The 22,727-nt window shown below is 45.7% G+C and overlaps 1 protein-coding gene across 1 annotated transcript in view; it reads right to left on the bottom strand.

The window, feature by feature from the left end:
• The window catches only part of SLC25A37 (solute carrier family 25 member 37), a 31,728-nt gene extending 16,377 nt beyond the window's left edge, over positions 1–15,351 (bottom strand). The window contains exon 1 of the mRNA XM_048512734.1: positions 15,082–15,351. Within this exon, the coding sequence (XP_048368691.1) occupies positions 15,082–15,315 (234 nt within the window). The 5' untranslated portion in view covers positions 15,316–15,351. The remainder of the gene's footprint in view (positions 1–15,081) is intronic.
• Positions 15,352–22,727: the final 7,376 nt, after the last annotated feature.

The following is a 22,727-nucleotide window of genomic DNA, read 5'->3' as shown; positions in this document are numbered from 1 at the left end:
CTAACCAACCTTTGTGCTTGCAACAGACTACCTTATCAAGGAGGATTCTATCATTGGCACAGAAAGTTCTGCAATATGGGTTGTGCTGCTGCCATTTTTTGGAAGCTTCCAACAAAAAGGGAAATTTTGTACTGCATGTAAGTATCAGGGCAGAAACCTTCACCAAAAGCAAAAGTGAAGGGGGCGGGGCGGGGCGGGGCAGGGGGAGGACACCCCTGGCTGATGTACAGATTTCTAAGACTCTGCTCAATATTCCTTCCTGGGAAGTCCACTTAACAGCTTCTTAAGGTGCATTAAGATAGAACAATAAACCACAGTGTATTGCGGTTTATTGGGGGAAGAGCAGCAAACTAAAATGCATCCGCTGATAACAAATAGGATTCGAACCAAGGTTTGTTTGACACTGACTGTACTAACTTGCAACATCTGAATGCACAATACCTTAAGGAATCAATTCTAAATAGGTCTATTGAGAAGCAAGTCCCATTTTATTTCATGGGCCTTATTCCCAGGAAAGTGATTTAAGAATCACAATCATGGTTTGTTAAGCAGCATGCCTGTCATTACCTGACCACAGATATAGTAGAACAAGGAAGATGCCCTCCCTACCAAGAGGTAGAGAAGTAATACAAAGCAGACAAGTCTGGATTTATGGGCAATCGAGAGGATTACTTGCATACAGCAAACTAGCCAAGAGTTTGTGGCACGGACCTCAAGATCTTGCAATGTCTGCATGAAAGAGTGTGCTTTCTTCCCATACTTAACTGATGTGGCCAATAGATATTATAAAATGACAAGTCCTTCCTAGCTCTACATTCTAGCAAAACTGACTGCCCACAGCTGCGCAGATGAAAAAATTCCACCAGCATCAGGGCAATGACTACGAACAAAGATTCCAAATAGAGAGGCACACAGCAGGCAGTAGAGCTTGGCACCAAAAACAGACGTTTTCTCTAAAAGGGGAGGGGAGTGATGATGACAAAAACAAAGCATCTTTCAAAGATTGGTGTAATAGTGGAAATACAGGAGGGAATACCAATCCGAAGCTTTCACAAGAAGAGACCAGGCTTCCAGAAAATTAACGTTTAGTGTATTTTTATAAAGACCCTGCCACATGATCATGCACTGCCAAGACAGAAAAGTCTTATGCAGACATGGAAAAGGAAGCTTTTCAGGGGAGTCACAAACAGCCATGATCATCCAGTACACTGAAGTAGAAGCAAAAAGGTAGTAAACCAATACTGGCAAAATTTCACACTTGGGCAATATGTCCTGATGTTATCACGTTGCATGGTTATTTGCATCAACAGCTTTTGCTAACAAGGGTAGGAAATTCCCAGCAGGGTATCAAGAGTTAGGTGAACTTCCCTATTCCTTCAGAAGCAACACGCTCCACAGGATGCTGCCATTTTCAGCAACAAACTCATAGCGTCACAATATTCTGTTTTGTTGGTTGTTAGCTGCTCTGAGCCCTATGGGGGAGAGCGGGGTACAAGTCCAATAAATGAATAAATGAATATCTAGTTCCATCTACACAGGAGTCATATTAGGAGCAGCCAGTGTAGTGGCTAGAGCCGTGGTGGCAAACCTATGGAACTCCAGATGTTCATGGACTACAATTCCCATAACCAATTGGCCATGCTGGCAGGGGCTGATGGGAATTGTAGTCCATGAACATCTGGAGTGCCATAGGTTTGCCACCACTGGGCTAGAGTGTGTCCAGAGACTGTATCCTCCTCATTTACCCATGTGGTTGGAGGCTGTCCAGCCAATGGAGCTGTTCAGCAACATACCAAGGCCTCAGCCGCACCCAAAGGATTCCAAAGATGTGACGACAGACAAGTAGGTAGGGACTCAGCCCAATACAAGGGAGGCCAAATCTAGGGGAGAGTTCCTGGTCATGTGGGAAAGGGGACAGGCTGACCAATCCTCACTAGGCCCAAGCAGGGTAGAAGTAAGCTCCTTTAGATGAGGTCAGGGGTGAGATAGATCCATGGGGAAAGCCCCATTGGCCTTGGGCCCTGACAAGTCTGCAGGGCCTAAACCCTAGACTGGCAGGAGAGGGGAGGTTGGGGATATCCCTCCACAGAGAATCTTCAAAAGGCAGACCAGGAAGGGCCAAGGCCATTCCCCAAGCAACAAGGAAGAACCAGAAGAGAGTAACTGTGTGAAAGCAAACTGCTCTCCTCCTGGTAACTGAGTCCTTATCAAAGCCTGTTTTAACAAATGGTTATTCTGTGGTTTTAACTGTTGTTGTGAACCACCCAGAACTTTATGCAAAAGCTGGGATTAAAATATTCTAAATAAATCAAATACCGATAGCCTCGACAATACCAAGTGTGGCTGAAACAAAAGCAGGTGGGGGGGAGAAGACAGGGACTTTTTTCTGAGACAGTTGAGAAAAGCCTCTGGAAAAAATTTTTAAGAATATGTTTGAGCATCCAGCAAGAGGTCAAAGCAATGCAGGAACCTCAGTATCTTCATTCAGACCACTTCTGAAGAATTAGTCCACTATTCCCCGCAGTCTCATTCCCTTGAGGAGCACCTACAAAATAAAAGCAAACTGCAGAAGGGAAAGGATATCAGATCTGAATTCTCGAAGGCTGCTAAGTTCAGCTGACAAAACCAGTCCTCTGTGCTTGAGGCCCTCATATTCCTCCACATCTGAAGAGCAGGGTCAAACATAACATATACTTAAGATTTAATATGATACTTCATGAAATACAAGACAAAGACCAAGACCAAAGAAACAGTTTTATTGCCAAAGAAATCTGTGAAGCACTGCAAAGGCTTGCATTCAAAACTGCTTCTGTTTTCCAGGAAGAAAAAGCGAACCGGAAAACAAACTCTAGGAGCTTACAACTAAAGTCTGCTCTAGAGCAGTACAGGCCTTGCATCTTAACATTTCCCTCATATACAACCAAGGTAACTTGGACAGTAGGTGAGAGAGGTGGATGGGAAAGATTGGGCAACATATTCACTGCCTTTGCATCTGGCTGCTTGGTCTTCAAAGCAGGGACAGAAAGTCAGATGGATGCTGGAGGGAAGAAGTCAGCCAGAAGGCTTCCCTTCAGTTATGTCAGCTGCTGCAACCCTTTCCATGAAACATCATCGTTTGATCCCAGCAAAGATTTCGTCACTAAAAGAAAAGTGAAAGTTCTCCTTTCCAGAAACGAGTGAATGATCCCCTCCCTTGTCGTCAAATTTCAACTCCTCTGTTGAAATTTCTGAGCCATGCTCATCAGAACACTTTTCCTGCTGATGTAATTTTGTGAAATGCAAAATTCCAGAGGGTTGGGCTCCATTATGAATAACAAAATGGATTATGTTTGTGCCTGCCATGGGCCTGGTTTGAGCTTGATCACTACAGCTCTCCTCATGTTATATAGAGATCTACTAGATTAGAGATGGAGGTCTTCAAATAACTTCAATTTGTTGTGATGCCTAGATGTGGGTGCCTGAATCCCAGTCACTGGGAAAGGAACTAGCCTCCCTTTCTTCAGAGTACCCCGACCTGGACACCAGAACAATCTGCAGTTAGCTGAAGATTGCACAGTGCCACTCGGTGAGAGGCAGAATGGATTGCATCAACCCAACAACCCAGGGTTGTATGATTCACAAATAAACTCCGGCTTTCTCATGATGCACTAACTGAGCCTGAGCTAACTTCATGCAAAGTAACTAAATGCTTGTGGAATAAGCTTTTTAAGCCATTACCCAGATAGAAGACAGATGCCAACCTGCAGATGACAGAGAACACATCACAAATCTACACGGTAGGCTCTGGACTCCCTGTCATCAGCTGAAATGAAGCAAGAGGTGTTCCTGCTGTGTCACAGGTGACTGTCTTCTTCAAGAAAGATACCTTTATTAGCTGGCCCCCTTATATAAGTGCCACCGGTAACCCCTGCAGCAGTCTAGCTGGCAGTAGCTCTACTTGAAGCAAAATAAGTCATTTCACATGCTAAGTTTGTTTTCCTGTTGGCTATCCGTATATTCATTCTGGCCACAGTCTTTCCCAGTGCAGCTATCCAGTTAAAATATAGATGCAGTTATGGGACGTGTACATTTCCACTTCATTTTTAAAGTTACATTAATTGTAAAGCTATGGAGATATAACGTCACAACTGAAATTTAAAACAGAATGTTATCTTACCTTAAGATGGTGTATAAAACTAAGGCATATTTTAACATGTTTTTGAATTATTCTTATGCACCAATAATTAATGAAACGTATTACTGCTATTTTATTTATGCCTAATAAAGGTTTACTGTACTATTTTATTTGCCATTTCCATGAGAGTGTGATATAACCTACACGTACCTGGCTTTCCAGATAGCCCAGGCAAGCTGCATCTCGTCAGAAGCTATGCTTCGCTTGCCCTGGTTAGTACTTGGATGGGATGGGAGATAAACAAGGAAGTCAAAGGTTGCTAAACCAGGGCAGGCAGCAGCAAACCACCCATGCTCAACTCTTGCCTTGAAAACCCTGCAACTTAACAGCACTTTCTGACACTGGTTTTCAAGAATCCTTTAGTTCAGTCAGCTGATGAAGAGTTAACAACTGAAAATACACTGGGAGCCACACACTGGAATATTTTGGCTTCCGTGTCCATTAAGATGCTCAAGTGTTTCTGGTGCTGTCTGCGGCGGTGCATTTTTCATAATCAAAGGTCATAGTAGAGTAAATTTCTTAAGTCTCTAAGATGTTAGAAAACTTGGTTGTTCTGTAGTATTCTGCATACACAGATCACGTTATGTAAACAATGCTTCAAATTCTCGCCCCCCCCCCCCCCCCCGGAAATACATTAGAAAAAAAGCTACAATATACTCAGGAGATATTAACAATAACACTGAGTGCACTTTAGCTTCGCCACAACTCAATCCATAGGGATGAGCAGCCATGGAAATCCAGTTCAAGAGGCTGAACGATCCATTCACCCACCCATGCCTTCCTGGCACCCCCCAAAAAACCAATGTGCTTTGGACTAGAATATGCCACAAGCAAACACTGCTGAGTCATTGGGCGGCTAGCTGTTCTGCAAACAGACAAGTCACACACTGGAACAAAACAGAACGCCAAAATAAAAAACCCAGCATTAGGAGCAAGACAGACTTGGAAAAAAACCTCACAACTAATGGAAAAATCCTATTATGGATGAAGCCCACAGAGTCTGCCAAATGAAAATGTGGGTCTCCCTTTCCACACCAGAAATCCCCCTATCATCAGGACATTCCCTAGAACAGGGGTTCCTAACCATTTTTCACACATGTTGCCCTTGGCAACCGATTTCCCTCAAATTGTAACCCCATATTAGCAAACCCATTACGTAATTTTCCCCATACCCCTAAACGCTCTGGTGTGTACCCCTGCAGGTACATGTAACTAAGATTGGGAACCACTGCCCTAGGACAAGATAACCAAGGTGAGGAAGAGAAACAAATCCAATACAGTAAGCAGGTTAGATGGCACAGCAGCATCTAGGTCAAGAATGGATCTGAAATAGTGTATTTCCTTTTCTTAAACCTTAGGCTCCCTGCAGGCTACCAAAGTGTTTGCAGCTTTCACAAGCCAAGAGTGCACAGTCAGATCTTCTAAGGCATAACTGGCCTGAATTAAGCTAGACAGGGTGCACTCAGAAACCCTTCTGAGCATTAGTTTCTGCATACAGATAAGCCTTCAAACAGGAAGAAATGTGGGAGATTTTCACTCCAGGGAGAGGTCTGCTTTCCCCCCCACTTTCACTGTACTGCCATGGAATATCCGTCTCTAGCCAGAAAATGAATTGTTCTGCCCAGTCACCATCCCTGCTCACATGACGTGGGATGTTTTCCATTTCGTTTAAAAGCATCTGTAGAGGTATCAAATTAAAAAGTTGTTCAGGGCTTTGTATTGTTTTTAAGGGTTTAAGGGTAGAGACCCTGAAATGCATTCTAATGTGGGATAGAGGACAGGCTTTTTGACTGAACCACAGGTTAGCAATCAATGCCATGCACAGCCTGCTCTGAGAAACAAGGAGACATTTTCAAGACGGCTGGCTTTTGTTTCAAGCCAGCACGGTGCAATTTCGGCTTCCCCTCAAAGCAAGGAACAGATTCCTTCGCTCCCATACCCAGTTCCCTTTCACAGAGAAGAGCTTGCTTGTGTTAAAACCGCAATGAGTGAACTTACAGAGCAGGACTGTCATTGAAGGCGTTGTACGTCTTTCGCACAGTCCAAGAAGCCTCACTGGATTACACAAGGAATCATAGTTGAGGATTCGACGCAAGAATGCCAACAACCAGGCGGCACTGGATGACCCAGATGCTAGCTAGCAGTCCTCTGAAGAACCCACCTGCTACCTGAACTGCATTGTAGAAATACAGCAAAGCAGAGGAGACCTCATGATGCCAATGAATCACTGTTAGGGAATACCAGAATTAAGAGTTACATGATAGAGCTTACTTAAAAGCATAAAGTTGCCTCTGGATCATTCGTCGACCTTAGTAGTCTGCAACCTAAGCTCTCCAGATACCATGGGATCATAATCTCCATCAGCCTCTGCCAGCATGCTGGCAGGGACTGGTGGAATTTGTAGTCCATGAACATCTGGAGAGCCACAGGTTGCAGACCCCTGGCCTAACCCAAGACAGATGTTAAGTTACTCAATGCATCATACAGTATCAGAGCAGTGACCACATTTCCATCTCTGCTGCTCTCAATGAATCCCAAATCTGCTGAGGCAGCAGTTTCAGGTTCCTCTGTGGTGAATAAGATACATACACAGGCTACCGATTCAGTTTAGAGGGTCACAGGAAAGCACACTGTAAGGATCCGAAATGGGCAAATGGGGATAAGCAGATGTCATTAATTTAATTACTGTTCTGTGGCATGGTTCTGCCACTTTGGTCTGTACTGCCTGCCTACTGGTTCTGTTTAGAAGATTTCTAAAGCCAGCTACAGAAATGGCACATCTGCCCTCAGCCACAGTTTTCAGTCCAGGTAATTTTTCTCCTAACAAGTTGCTGATGTGTCCTCATGAACATGAGTAACTTGTTAAGGGGAACGAACTGAAAACTAAAGCAGACTACACAAGAATCTGGACATGTATGAAAGTTAAACACACAAACAGAACCGAGGATGAGCTCACTGTTGCCATTCTTACAAGCCTGATGAAGTAATCAAGAACCCTCCCAAATCCAAGGGAAAATCTGATGGGAAGAATTTAAAATATCTCTTTATAAAGTGCTGCTTTTAATATTCACAGCATTTCACAAATGCTGTTTGCTGCAACTCTTACAACAACCCTATAGGTAGGCCAGAATTATCCTTCATCTTGCAAACAGGAGGCTGTGGCTGCTTGCTAAGGCCACATAATGAGTCTGGGGCAGAGGCAAAATTTGCACCAGGCTCCTCCAAACCACAGTTCATTTTTTTAAGTTGCAATGCTACACCGGCTTTCATAACTCTTACATGCGGGACCCCAGAACAACATTCAGAATACCACACCACTAAGCCAGCTCCAGTTATGCCGATTACACAACAGGACGACCTTTTATTACGCAGCTGCCACCTTGAATGAATCACATTCCTCACCAGTTTGCTTGAGAAAAGTACTTACATCAGCGCCCATACAAGCCTCTGATGCAACTCAGGACTTTTTATTCTTACCTTTTAAAGAGTTCATTCCTGTTTGAGGGGCAGGGAAGAAGAAGAGGACACTCCGCTTTCAATTTCTCACCACCCTTACTGGATTCTCCATGAAGGAAAAACCCGCTCCTTAAACCAGTCCTTAACCTTTCTACGCTTTCGCCATCAGCTGGCTTGCTAAGGAATTCCAGCATGCCACAGAACCTTTCTGTGTTCCAGCAGACTTCAAACTGCTCTAAAGTCTACAAACTCAGCTGAACCCATGGGAATAGAGCTGCCAGCATCTGGATTAGGGTTGGAGATCTGAAATTACAACTCCTCTCCAGACTGCAGAGATTCGTTTCCCTGGAAAAAATGGTGGTTTTAGAGGGTTGACTGTACAGTATTGTACCCCGCTGAGGCTCCACCCCCAATTCTTCAGGAGTTTCTCCACTTAAGAGTTGGCAACCAAACCCATGACCTTGCCATCACACTGCGTAAATTGAGCACGCATCTCACAACATGCCTCGGCAGCTGCACATTACTGGGGAAGATAGGAGTGGTGAGATAATGTATCTTTCAAGAAACTCTCGCCAACTCTTCGCTAGCTTCTTGCTGAACAACCAACTGTTCCACAAACCACTTTGAAACCCCAACAGCCTAGGTGGCACACTCAGTCTCTGTTGGTGCTTCTAGCTTGAAAAGTTAGGGACCTACATGACAGTTTAGTACCCCAACCTTCTTTAGCCGGAGAGTTTAAAAAACAAGCAAACTAGAAACAACGGGGATGATTTCACTCACACCCCTGACTCGCTTCCCAATGTTATATAAAACAAGCCGGATTGTTTTCACCAGGAGGGAAATGCTAGTTAAACTTGTGAAACAACTCTAGGGGCGCTTAATTCCAGCAAGCGAAGGAGAGACGTTGGAAAAGCACACCGAAGCATTTTTGAAGCCAACTTGCAGCTTGTTCAATCAGGACAGCCCAATATGGCTTCAGGGGACCCTGCCCCTTTTGGCCTGTCATGTTCATGAGGCTAATATTACTGGAAGGAGAGAAGGTGAACAAAGCAGAAGAAACACTTCCTGAGACGCAGGGCTTTTTCCCCTTTCTTTTGCAATGGTATTTGCTAGTGCTGAGTAGCGGAACTCATTTTCTGGGCTCTCCCAAGTCGTCAACTTCACATGCCAGCCCACCCCCCCTCAGCAAGAGAAAGTAGAATTAGAAACAGCCGAGTGGAGCTCTGCAGAGGGAGAGGGGCATGGGTACAAGTCGGAACAATCTTATATTTAAGTACTGGCCTTATGTCATTAGAAAGTATGTGTGTCCTGTGGCAGAAAAAGAGACATTCCTTGCATCTCCTACAGCCTTTAAATACCCCAAAGAATAATTCAGGGCCTAATTATAGATAACAATAAACTTGTATGTTACCTTCAATATTCCAAACAAACAAGAGTCTAGTGGCACCTTAAAGACAAACAAATTGGCTGCAGCTTGAGGGAAGAGAGATCTGGAGCTTGTTGTTTTATTACTGGTTTTAACTGAAAATGTTTAATTATGGAATGTTTTAACCATTGCTGCAAGAGACCTTGAACCGCAAGGAAAGTCAGGGTATAAATGCTTTAATTAATAAACAAATAAGCTTTCAACAATCAGAACTCACTTCATCGATGCACTGAAGTATAAATCCAAAGGCGCTCACACACAGGCGAACACCCCAGAAAAGAGGGTGTAGTTAGGAACGCTACAAAGAGAAGCCAGTTCAAAACAAGATCCAATCCAAAGAGAAAATGGTTTGCTCATAATGGTGGTGAGACACTCCCAAAAATAGTTTGGCAACAGTTGGTATTGAAGGTGAGAAGGGGTGGAAAAGTGACATTTGTCTTAGACAGGGGTAGGGAACCTGCGGCTCTCCAGATGTTCAGGAACTACAATTCCCATCAGCCTCTGTCAGCATGGCCAATTGGCCATGCTGGTAGGGGCTGATGGGAATTGTAGTTCCTGAACATCTGGAGAGCCGCAGGTTCCCTACCCCTGGTCTAAGACTACCTAGTGACTTAGAAGCAGAAATGAGATTTGAACAAGTGCCCTCCTAGATCACAGCTCATTTGGGTAAGGCATACCGGCTAAAAAAACAAGGCATGGTCTGAGAGATCCTTTCTGTCACTAGTTCCTTAGGAGGCCATTCACCTTAGGAGCCATTCTCATAGCCACTGGGTAAGCAAAGAAGGGGGAGAACTTACTTGCAAATGTACCACATGACTAGCACCTTGTTTAAGTCTACAGTTACTATTCTTGCAGTGCCTGCATGCAGGCATTATCACACCACCATACAAATGTCATAAGAAAAGTAACTGAAGGCCCAGCTTAACAGCAGCACTCACTGGTATGGCACAAAGAATACTGTACAGGTAAGATTTTCTTTCTCAAGGCCCAGTCTACAAGGTGGTCGCTCCCAAGATAGACAGCACAGTGACCAGAGTAAAAATAATCTCCACTGTGCCACAGAAGTGAACTGGGTGACCTTGGACTAACTATCCCTCAAACTAACCCACCTCCCAGAGTTGTTGTAGGGACAAAATGGAGAGGGAGGGGAGAACACTATTGTAAGCCAGCATTTCCAGACCTGTGGGTCTTTACCAAAAGTGGGTGGTGAAGCCTGTGGAAGTTGGTCCCAGGCTATTACATTCTCATTGATTTTTTGCATGCTGTTCTTTTAAGGTGGTCAGAATACCAGATAAATGTGGACTTATGATCACTATACCAGATTTACATGCCAACATGGGTCTTCCCATTAAACAGCCATTTTACACAAGCAAGCTATCACCAGAATGACTGCAAAGTTCCTGTGATGATGTTACATCAATCATCCATAGCTTTTCTATGCTGACGTACAAGGCCACAGAAACTGTAGGATCAGACTGAAGTTCATCTAGCCCAGCATCCTGGATCAAAGACTAATCAGTTCCAAATGCCTTCAAGAAGCTAAAAAGTAGGGGTATAAGAGGAAGAATTTCCTCCCTTTTCCAATATCAATCAGAGGGACACTAGTTCAGAATATCTAGAAGAAGAAGAAGAGTTTGGATTTATATCCCCCCTTTCTCTCCTGCAGGAGACTTAAAGGGGTTTACAATCTCCTAGCCCTTCCCCCCTCACAACAAACACCCTGTGAGGTGGGTGGGGCTGAGAGAGCTCCGAGGAGCTGTGACTAGCCCAAGGTCACCCAGCTGGCGTGTGTGGGAGTGCACAGGCTAATCTGAATTCCCCAGATAAGCCTCCACAGCTCAGGCGGCAGAGCTGGAAATCAAACCCGGTTCCTCCAGATTAGATACACGAGCTCTTAACCTCCTATGCCACTGCTGCTCCCACAATAAGATCCATGCGCAGAGCTTATGTCTGACACAAAAACGTCAGCGCTGCCAGGTACGAACACTACCAACTGTCATGATCAGCCCGTGTCTAGTTTGATTCTGCCATTTCTCTTGGCCAGGGCCTGGGATCCTTTCTCTCTTCTCATCCCCCCTCCCCCTTAATTACTGTGGTTGTACTTTCACTTCCCAAGCAATGCCTTATCAGCTCATTAGACACCTGCTGTTGCAGTTCTTTCACTATTATGGAATGCAGGTTGTTTTCATCCTGGGGGAGGCTGCATAGTCTCTGGACCATGGGACTGGTGGGGTGCCATCCCCACTTGGGAACTGGTAGTCAGGGGTGGTACTGTAAGATATGAGGCATGACATAGGGTATAACGAAGGGCAACAGAAGTTTAAATGCTTATTCCTGTTGCTGTTTCTTAATAAAGAAATAATCTGAACACAGATGAGCCACATGCACTCCTCCACCTAGAGCTGTCTGATATGGTCCAGAATAATATACAACCGGTAGGCATCAGTACACAAAGGAGTACTGTATCTGGAGAGGGATTTAAAAAGACAGAGAGAAAAGGGGAAAGATGTTGCACTCTTGGCAATATCAGAGTTAAACTGTACATCTACCACATTTGCAAATTGCTTAAGCTGGCATTTATAACTTAACCAAATATCAAAAGGAACTCTATCCTATCTACTTGCCACATTTTTACAGGCCTTTTTAAGCCTGCTTAATCACCAAGTTGGAAATATTACATGGAACATTTGTATAAGGTTCCTGTCAATTTCCCAATCAGTTGGCAGCGGTTCGTTGAACGGAGATCTCCCACTTCAACCTAAGAGGAAACAATCTTGCAGAGGCAGAAAATCCATGCCATTCACTTTTTCTGCAAGATAGCCAAAGATAGCTGAATAACTTGGATTACCAAACCTCTGCAAATTCACCCACCAGATTGGGACCTGGTGGATCCGTCACTGGCAATTTAGCATATCTCATAGGGTTATTGTCAGGAGGATAAAATGGAGGAAGAAAGAATGTTGGTGTAAACTGCTTTGCCTCCCAACTGAGGAGAAAAATAGAGCATAAGCATAATAGAGCATAAACAAATAAAGACTAAAATGCAAGAGAACAGAGATGTCCAACTCTGGCACTTCAGATGTTCATTGACTACAATTCCCATGGCTTAGAGCCATGCCAGCAGGGGCTGGTGGGAATTGTAGTCCATGAACATCTGAAGCGCCAGAGTTGGACACCCCTGATATAGATCAATGTTAACCACAAATTGCGGCAAGCTAGCAAGCCGCACCACAACCTGTGGAACCTTGCTCATTACTGTCCAACACTCTCCTGCATATAAGAAGGCCTATATTTCAAAGGGTGGGAAAAGGATGTGGAAAATATAATGGGCCTTCATATCTCCATAGCCATCACAAGCCTAAACTAGAAGAGTCACTTAATGAGACCCAAAATCTACATTAATCACTTTTTCTTAATATCCGCCTTCTTCCAACGCTGAGGTGATTCATCATTGGAAGTGTTTTAGTGGACTGTGTTTTGGTGTTAATGGTGGCATCATTTCACACCAAAAAGAAGGGAGTCCCTCTTCTGTTTACACACCACATGTTACCTTTGTGAGATTCACCAACATCCCATTCACTCTGGCACTTCACTAACCAAGGCAACCTGCTGACAGACACGTCAAGAACTGCCCCGCTTGGCACCTCTGCCAGGTTTCCCTTCTATAACAGTGCGCCTGACTTGCCCAACCGGCCTTGCAAAGAGGACCAATGTATTCAGTCTTAGGTTGCATAATCTCAGTTATTAACAAACTTGACACTTGAGGTTCTTTCCGGGCAGCAAAGGAAGAGGCAGAAAGATCCCACCAGACAGACTCTGAACGCTCATGTTCCAAAGCTGTGCATTAGTTATGCTACCTGGACCGCACTATCCCCACGTGCTCCCTTATCTGCCCCCCCCCCATCATCACAGTCAAGAATCCCCCCTCCAAGGAGAGCCTCTCATTGCCGCCAACTGTCACAGTTTTTAAAATTCTATAAATCACTTCAGGAGCCATTTTGGGCCTAAGTAACAGAATAAAAACACAGTAAGAGAAACCATGAAGAACCGGAGATACTTAAGCTGCTTGTACATCAGTGCGTCTCAGCAGTGTGGATGGCACTCACCTGAAAGTGTTTCAGCCTACACAGTTATGGGTGGTGGGAGTGTAGAACTACGATCTGAGAGACACAGGTTCAAACCTCCACTCAGCTACAGAGGTTTGTCGGTTGACTGGGACCACTCTCTCAGCCTAACCTACTTCACGCAGTTGTTGTGTAGATAAAATGGAGGACAGCTACTTTGGATCCCCACTGGGAAGAAAGGTGGGGGATAAATGAAGTAAGCAAATAAAATAAAGAACTGTCATGTTGCTCAGACTGCCGCTGAAAACACTGACTCAACATCAGCGTAAATGCAGGATTCAGGTTTGCTGTGGAGGGGACAGACCTGATGGTGGAAATAGCTAGTGTGAGGCTGAGCAATTCTATGAGAAGGTCCTTGAATGTCCAGAGCAAACCTGACAAAAACAACATCTGGGACTGCCACCTCCTTGTTGTGGGCTCCTCTATCCTCAAGTTCTTATACACACCCTGAGTGACAAGCAAAGCAGACTGCTCTTCCTCTGGCTACACAGCAATTATATTTTGTTAATGAAAGTGGTAGGACCAGACCCACACCCATCCATCAGAAGCATCACAAAAGGCCTAGGTTCATGTTGCTACCTGAGTACAACAGCAGTCAGGTAATTGGGGGTGGGTGGGGGTGGGGGTGGGGGTAGGGGGGAGAGAAAGAAGATTTCAACAGTGGTCCTGGGCCCCAGCCTTGATGACAAGTGGCAGTCTAGGATATGGGTTCAAATTCCCCCTCTGCCATGGAAGTCACTAGGTGCCCTTGGCCCAATCACATACTCCTACACTAACCTACCTCACCGGGCTGTTGTTGTTGTTTGGGTAAAATGGAGGCAAGCTGAACGTTGTTGTAATGTGTTTCAGGTCTCCACTGGAGAAAAAAACATAGAGATAAATAAATAAGCCACTAGTTGGGCATCGTTGTCTGTCTTACAAACAGCTCTGGGAAGAAAGCTACAGAATTAAGTAACTCCAACTGCAAAGGAGGAAATGATTAATATACGGCATGCCCCCCATCAGTGCTTCCAGTAAGAAGAGAACAAAAATGAAAGACTGGAGGATTACTTAAAATATTTACACATTCAGCAATGACAGCGTGCTTGGCTGTGTATGATCCTGCCTACAATACACCCCCCCACACACACACACACACCCCAATACACACCATTCATGACAACAGAGAAGGAGAACACCTCCCGAGTCCCGGAGAAAAGGATTACGAAATTTGATCCGAGGCTTTTGAGTTTAAGTTCCAGCCCTGCCAAGATTCCTTGTAATCCCTCGAACAAATCACCAACCTCTCGCGGTTGCAGTTTTGCATAAAATAAAAATTACAAAGCACTGAAGGACTCAAATAGCGAGTACCCTTTTGGTAATAACAAAACGGCAACGCCAACGAGGTACTAGCAAGAAAGCAGCCGGGCTCCTCGTGGGTTGAATGGAAGGGGGAGACAGTTACTACGGCCCAACCGTTCCAGGAGAGCAATTCCTATCCCCCCCCGCTTTTTTTTTTGCAAGCGTGGAGGAAGCGAGAGCAGCAGACGTCTGCAAAGCCGCTGCGTGGACTCTGACTGTGCAATTCTTGGCTGTGCAACGCCGAGCAACTGCTCCTGGCTCTCGCAGGGACGGAGGAATGCACGGCGGAAACCAGCATGTGGATTAATACAACGAAAGTGGGGTACAGGGTGGGGAAGGCAGAGAGAAGACAGCATAGTCACAGTTCACGGCGATGCACAGTCCCTGTTGCACTAAGGCAGGTAATAGTCTCCTTTCCAAAACAAACAGGATTGGAGAAACCCGCAACCCTACTGGGACAGTCAAGGAGGTTGCCTGGTTTTGCAAGACCCTAAAGAGCCCCCCGATTGTTGCAGAGGGGCAACCGACCCTCCCCAGCACAGCCCCCCGCCCCAGCTCACCTTGACGGAGTCCACGGGGTACATGACCGTGTGCTCCAGGATGCCGGCCACCGCCCCGGCCGTCATGTGCGTGGAAAGGGAGGCTCCAGTGGGCAGGCTTTCGTAATCGTCCTCTCCGGGACCCTCGCCGTCCATCAGGAGCCCGGGACCCAGCGGAGGAGCAGGGGGCGGCAGCGCTGCCGTGGTGGCCACCGTCTGGCTGGCTCTGGCCCCGACCCCGCAACTCAGCTCCATCCGCGCCGACGAGGGTTGCAGCACCAGCAGCTGCGGGAGGTGGGGGGGGGGGGGGAGAAAGTTCACTTCTTAAAGTCACACCCACCCACCTTCGGCCTCCCCCTCGTGGCCCGCCCCCTCGGGCAGGGTCTGGCCAATAGGAACTTGCAACAGCGCCGGGGCTGGCCCTTGATTGGCACGCGGCTTTCCGCGCCCCAACCTGCTGGCAGCTGCGTACTGCAACAGCGCGGGGAGGCATGGCTGATTTGCAGACTGGCCAGCAAATCCCGAAGGGAAAAAGAAAGGCTTTGGGATCTGGGCCTCTAGGCGGGAGCTGGGCCTGTCAGTTCCCCACCACCAAAGCACGGCGAAGGCCATAGGAAGGGGAGGAGAATGGCCCGACTTTGAGGGTTTGGATGCATCGGTGGAAGATTGCAAAATGCAATCTGCAAAGAAGAGGGCCCGAGTTAAAACGTGAATGCTGCTGTCCCATAATGACACTGAGCCCCTGTGCAAATCAAAGATATTAAAAGTTAACCTTCAGAATAATCTTTCCAAATTTATATTTTTTGTACTAACAAGTAGGCTGTTCGCATTATCCTACTGTGCAATTTCTGCATTGCTCAACATGTCATGTTAATACGTTTTGTTTTTAGAGTTTCACTTGTTTCACTTGTTTTTAGATCTCAGCCTTCCGAATCCTATTAGCGTTGTTCTTGAGAGGCCCCATCCTATAGACTGCATTGACTTGGAACGCGTAATCTGCCCTGAGCCTCAGTAAGAAATGTGTTTTAGCCTCTTTATGGGTATTTTTGCCCGGAGGGTTCAGGCCTGATGAGAAAGGCACCACTGATTTCTTTCTGCTATTAGAGATACAAGCACAGATCACAGTATAAGAAAAAGAACATTATAAGCGTTCCTCTCCACCCCAGCCTATGCTTCACAGAGGAAATTCAGCATGACTTGCTGAATTACCAAGACACAATTGATGCTCGAGTTATGTGGCTGCCATCCAATGGGAAGTTTCAGTATAATTTCAAACGGTGCTTCTTTATGTCTGTTTGTACATTGCTTTTTCTCAGACCACATCAGTTTACTAAATGCTATTTATTCAGATTGTGCCTAGCACTGTCAGTGTCTGACATATTTTTCATCTCACCCCTTCTCCAAGAAGCTCAGACCAACTTGCACGGTTCTCCTTGCCCGATTTTAACCTCACAACAGCCCAGTGAGGGGAGTCAGGCTGACTTAGGGTAACTGACCACAGGCACTATGTAATCTTCATGTCTTAACAGGAAATTAAAGCTGGGTGTCCCCTAGCCTAGTCTGAAACTCTAAAAAATACACCACATTGGTTTATCCTATGACAGCACTGTTAGGCCTCTTACAACGCAATTCTGTTCAAGGTTATTCCAATGTAAGCCTGTTGATTTCAGTGGATTTAGACTGGAGTCACTCTTTGCAGGATTGCACTGTTACAGGCCAATCCAGAGCCCTCCACAGCCAGGGCTTGTACTGCTGTGGTGCCAATCCACCACCTCCAGTGGGCTCTTCAGCGGCGCAGGGAGGCAAAATACAAAGCAAAACCTCCCCACCACCAAAAAGCCCTCCTTTGGGCTCAATGGACTTATGCCACACAAGAGTGTCATAAATCTGTAGCCTGGGCTGCCACATACCTGGAGGCAATTCTGGGATGGAAGCTGACTAACATTGGCTCTGCTCCCAGCCCCGTCTCTGTAACACCCCCACTGGCAGCAACACTGGGGCACTAACATGGTGCTCAGCACCGTGGCTGGACATCCCAGGAGGCCACAGTGGCCACCTGCCAGTGGATTTGCCCCTCTGGTGGACTAAGTGCCCCAAGGAGGTCATTTCTGCCAGCATAGAGCTGTACCACTTCCACAGCTGCCTTCAGCACTCCCACTCGGAACTGGGCTGTCAGTCACCAAAGGTTAAGATAGATCAGCATGCCCAACTGTCTTCTTGAAAACATTTTCTTCATTGAGAAGTCCAGAAAATCCCCAAAAGCCATGCAGTACTATTTATTAAGACCATACACTTGTGCCATTGGGTTGGGCTTATGAAAACCTTTTATTTATTTAAGTATTTACTATCCTGTTTCAAGGTGTACTGTGGCACAATGGTGCCTGGGGCAAGACTCGAACCCCCCCCCTGCCCCCCGCTAAAAAAACAAACAATAAAAAACCAACAAAAGACAAACCTGCTTCCTTCTGGAAGGGAGGACTGGCTGTGGCAGGCTGCTGCCGGGCGAGTGGGACTCCTTGCCATTGCTGCCCCGTCCTTGCTGCCAAGGCCCTGTTTCCTCCTAGTGGGGAGGGTTGGCTGGACTGCCACCAGGCAAGCAAAAGGGTACCTTGCCATCACTGTCTCATCCCCACTGCTTGCCCTCCCGCTCCAGGAGGAAGCAGGGCTCAGTGGCAGGGGCAGGGCAGCAGCAGTAAGGTGCCTTAGAACTCACCTGGCAGCATCCCAGCCAACCTTTCCCCCCCACCCCGGAGGAAGCAGGGCCTGGCAGGTAAACAGGAGGGTTCCTTACTGCTGCCACTGCTTCCCCATCCCCGCTGCTGAGCCCTGCTTACTTCTGGAAGAGAGGGCAAGCAGCGTGCGGCGGGGAGGGGGAGTGAAGAAACAGCCAAACAAGTGGCTGGCAAGCAGGAGTGCAGCAGGTGGCTGAGCTGCTACGCTTGCTCCTGGGTCAAGGGGGGAAGTCAGACAGCCTAGTGCACCTCCACCCCCACCACATGACATGTTAGAGTGGCATCTGAGCAGTTCGGCCCCTCTGGTCCCCCAGAATTTGCTACTGCCCTGTTTTCATCCCAAATGAGGACTCAAGCAACCTACAAAATACACTTTTAATCAGCTACAGTCAGCAAATACAATAACTACATTTGGGGCTAAGTTTGGATCTACTTGGCCAGCTAGGGTTGCCAGGTCCCTCTGGGCTACTGATGGGAGATGAGGTGTGGGGTTGGCAGAACCAAGCAAGATAAGAGGATCTGTGGAATAATTAAAAAAGAGAGTATAAAATGAAAAGTTATGCAGATGATGTCGTAATATGAATAATGAACCAAAAGCCTGGCTGTGCAGATTCTTTAACAGTTACCACAGCAGTTACCAAAGATTTTACTTTCAGCCATGCAGTGAAGTTGTGTGTATACAAGAAAATAATTTTACACAACATGTTCATTTAAAAACTTATGCTGGTAAGCAGAGCTTTTGCTTGAAATGTCAAAGAGTTATGTTAAAGTCATGCATGACCTCACTCCGTGTCATTTTGTGGCTAGCTCTCTCGGCCTCTTGCAGCAGCAATTTTGTGGTTGTACCTGCTATCCAGTGTCAGAATTCCAAAAATGCCCATATAATCAAAAAGTTTGGGGATCCCTGGTTTAAAACAGCTTCAAATGTTAATTCCAACACCTACATGTACGTAGCCTACAACACAGATCTCCCTTGTAGATGAGAGTAAAGTATATTCAAGAAGCATGTCATTTCATTTCAACAGAAGCACAATCTCAAAGGAACGCCTGGACCAAGTTAATCATCACTTCCTTCATTAAGAAATTCCAGAGGGATCACCACGTTTGTTTTTTGCTGTTGCACATTATCTTGTGACACTTTGAAGACTAATGTTGATTGTAGCTTTGGCTACAACAGTCATGCTAAAATTAAGCAACACATGCCTTTTTGGGGGGAAAAAATCCGGATAATAAGGGAAGATGCTTAAGGCATTTGGCTCAAATTTTTAAAGAGATTTAATGGAACTGGCGGTAAATCTTGGATGCCAAATTCCTTTTTTGCAAAGGAACTGTAATAAAAAAATTGCTGCAAGCCATTTTCAAGGTGCAAACATCCACAGAAACCAGGCTTTGATTTTTAAAAGACGAATAGTAATGCTTCTAACATTTTCGCCACAGTGTGTTCTTGAAACATACTGAACTTCTAGGTTCTAGATACCCAAAGCATTCCAAGTAGGACACAATGGCCCAGAAATTATTGAGTTATCAGAACACTCACAACAAGTATTGAAGTACCACACCTGGAGCAGATAGAATGCAGGCTACACGCTAACAGGAAATGAGAGACTAGATAACTCCCTGAACAACAAGTGACCCAACCGGGGGACGGGGGCAGGGAGCAGGTCTGCAAACCTTCACACCTCTTTGGTATAGTTCTCTTCCCTCCTTCATTTTGAAAGGGAAATTAGGCTGAGAGAAAGTGACTGGTCCAAGGCTACCCAGAAAACCTCAATGGAAGGAAAGGTTAAGCTAGGTCTCCCAGATCCTAGCCTAATGCTCTTACCACTATACCACAATGTCTCTCACTAGTTCTATGCCTGCAATCTTACAATGCAGAGCACATTCAACTGCCAAATAGCCCTGTGAGTGGTCAAGAAGAGTGGAGCCACACGGGACAGCAACAGCCAAAAGTTTCGAGAGGAGTTTTTACACAATAGCTTCGGAATAGCAGTGGATGATCCATTGGAATTTCAGCCACAGGACCTCTAAAGTTCTCAATCATTCTCACAGCCACAGGACCTCTAAAGTTCTCAATCATTCTCACAGCTCATCCTACTGATGGTTCTGAGGACAGGGTGGATACCAAGAGGCAGCATGGTGTAGTGGTTAAGGGCAGTGGACTCTAATCTGAAGAACTGGCTTTGATTCTCCACTCCACACAAACAGGAGATTCTTATCTGGTAAACTGGATTTATTTCCCCGCTCATACACATGAAGCCTGCTTGATGACCTTGGGCTAATTGCAGTTCTTCAAAACACTCTCAGCCCCACCTACCCCACAAGGTGTCTGTTGTGCAGAGAGGAAGGGAAAGGCATTTGTAAGCCACTTATGGCTGAGAAAAGCAGGATAAAAATCCAAACTCTTCTAAGAACTGGAATCCTGCCTTGGGCAGCTTCAGGACTGACTAGTGGGTTCAAAGAGGTCCTTCACCCATCTGTCAATCCCCACCAGGAAGAGACAGTTGATTTCCATGAACTTAGCAGCCCTGCTCAATCAGCCCATCCAGTCCAGCCCATCCAACTAGTCCAGCATTCTTTTCCACATATGGCCACCTAGGTGCCCTAGTGGCCCAATAAACAGAACATAGAGCCAGAGAGGTCCCCCAATGTTGCAATGTTGCAAAACTGCACTGGGCATTAAGCTTGCAGCAGGGTCCTGTGTGCTTCTGACCTGAATAGCCCAGACTAGCCCGAATCCATCAGATCACAGAAGCTAAGAAGGGTTGACCTGGCTAGTATTTGGATGGGAGACCTTCAAGGAATACCAATATCATGAAGCAAAACACCTCTAAATGTCTCTTGCCTTGACAACCCTATGGGGTTGCCAGGCCAAATACTCTTGTTTTGCAAGGGCCCAATTTAAAACTGGATGGTGTGTGGCAGCCTGCTACCTAAGAATCTGTGGCTAGCGGCAGGCATGGAATCAGGATTAACAGAGGTGCCAGATTTACCTATAGGCTTGACAGGCAGAAACTTAGGGCCTCAGGATATAGGGGGCCTCCAGTGTATAATATTTTTGACACTGGCATAGGCCTTTCTTACACATGCTGCCTGTCATAACACACTGTAGTCTCTAAACAACCCTTCCATAATTTTCCTTGCACTCCATTTATGCATTTTTCCTGATCACTGTGGTATTTAATAACATCTTATGTCCTTTAGAGGAGGAATTGTGAATTATGGAATTTTAAACACACATCATCATCCTCAGTTTTACTCAGTTTTGTTTAACACACTCTCCCATCTTCCTCTAGTCATGAGGAAAGGGGATTGGGAGGGGCCTTACAAGTGGAATAGCCTGGGGCCTCTCTTCATCTAAATCTAGCGCTGATTAAAGGGTAGATTAAATAAGAACCGAGAATGGCATATACTAGTTCCTACTCAGAGTACTTTTATGTATACACACACTCTCAGGGCCAAACGACACAAGACTTTTTAAATGAGGACATGCTTTCCCCCATGTATAAGTTAGCTTTTGGGGGAGGGGTAATTTAGAAAGTCTGCAGGGGTCCAATTCTGTTTGGGACTCTGGCACAGGAAGAGGAAAAGCTCCTGCCTTCCCTCTCACCATTAGGGTTACCGACTTCCAAGTGGGGACTAGAGATCCCCTGGAATTACAGCTCATCTCCAGACAACATTCATCATTTATTCATTTAAAATATTTATTCCACTTCTGGAGAAAATGGCTGCTGGATGGCAGATTGTATGGCGTTATTCTGAATGGCCACTGGAGATCTAATCGGATGCGTACATTTTTAAAAAGCTATTTCTGCTACCACAGTGCAAGGATCTTTGCTGGGTTACTCAAGGCAAGCAGTGTGCCTGCAAGAAAATAATTTAAAACATGTTAATTTCAAAGTCATCTGCCTGAAATGCTGAAGAGTTCCTATTACAGTTATTGATGGCCTCACTCTCAGACAATTTGTGGTTGACTTTACTGCCTGCAGCTATTTTGTATTTGCACCCACCACCTTGTGTCAGAATTCCACAGGCTGAAAAAAGTTGGGGACCTTAGGGTGTCTGGCCAGGACTGGAGAAATCTTCAAACACTCACTTACAGCTTAGTGGCAGCACCATTCTAAATAGTGTAGCATCCTGGTGGGCCACTGCGAGTAGCAGAGAGCTGGACTAGATGGACTTTGGTCTGATCCAGCTGGCTTGTTCTTATGTTCTTATCCTTCTAAGCCCATCAACTTCTGAGTGTGAAACTGTACTTAGTAAACCCTGACCTTGGACAGAGCTAGTGTCACACAGCCTAGCCTACCTCACAGTGTGTGGTAAATATAAATTTGAGGAGGAAAGAACCATGCTTGTCATTCTAAGCTGCCTAGGGGAAGGGTAAAGAAAATGTTTCATATAGTTAGGTGGTCTGATTAGATGATTTGTTAAGCAAAAGCACATGGAGTGGAATGATGTTTATTGCCACTGATGTTTATTGCCACGGAACAAGTATGCTCAGGAGCCAGCTTGGCCCCACGCACCATTTTTAAGGTGAGCGGTAGACCACACACTGTACGCACATTGGATTGAGGTTTCATATTGTCTCAAACCAATGAAGTATTTTTTTCTGTGCTTCCCAATTGCATCAGAACTGCAATTTCAGAGAACACTAGCTTAGATTCCTCCAATCATGCCATCTTACTTCCACATAAAATTAGTTTTCATTAGATGCCCACAGTAGGCCTCAGTCACTGCCCAGGGAAGCCAATTATTCTAGTCCAAGACATTCATTAAAAATCTGAGAGAGGGATGAGTACAAGGGAAGCGAGCAAAGCCCGCTTGTTGACAGGGCAAAATTATTTGATATAATGAAGTCCATAACAAAATGAAAGGGGCAATGGATTTTTGCCTCTCTTGTTTGGCAAGAAACAAACCTCACCCAATGAAACTAGTTGG

The sequence above is a fragment of the Sphaerodactylus townsendi genome, linkage group LG12 (genome assembly GCF_021028975.2).
Source record: "Sphaerodactylus townsendi isolate TG3544 linkage group LG12, MPM_Stown_v2.3, whole genome shotgun sequence".
NCBI classification, from domain to species: domain Eukaryota; kingdom Metazoa; phylum Chordata; class Lepidosauria; order Squamata; family Sphaerodactylidae; genus Sphaerodactylus; species Sphaerodactylus townsendi.
Note: the sequence above shows the minus strand (reverse complement) of the source record. Positions and strands in the feature narration are given on the sequence as shown.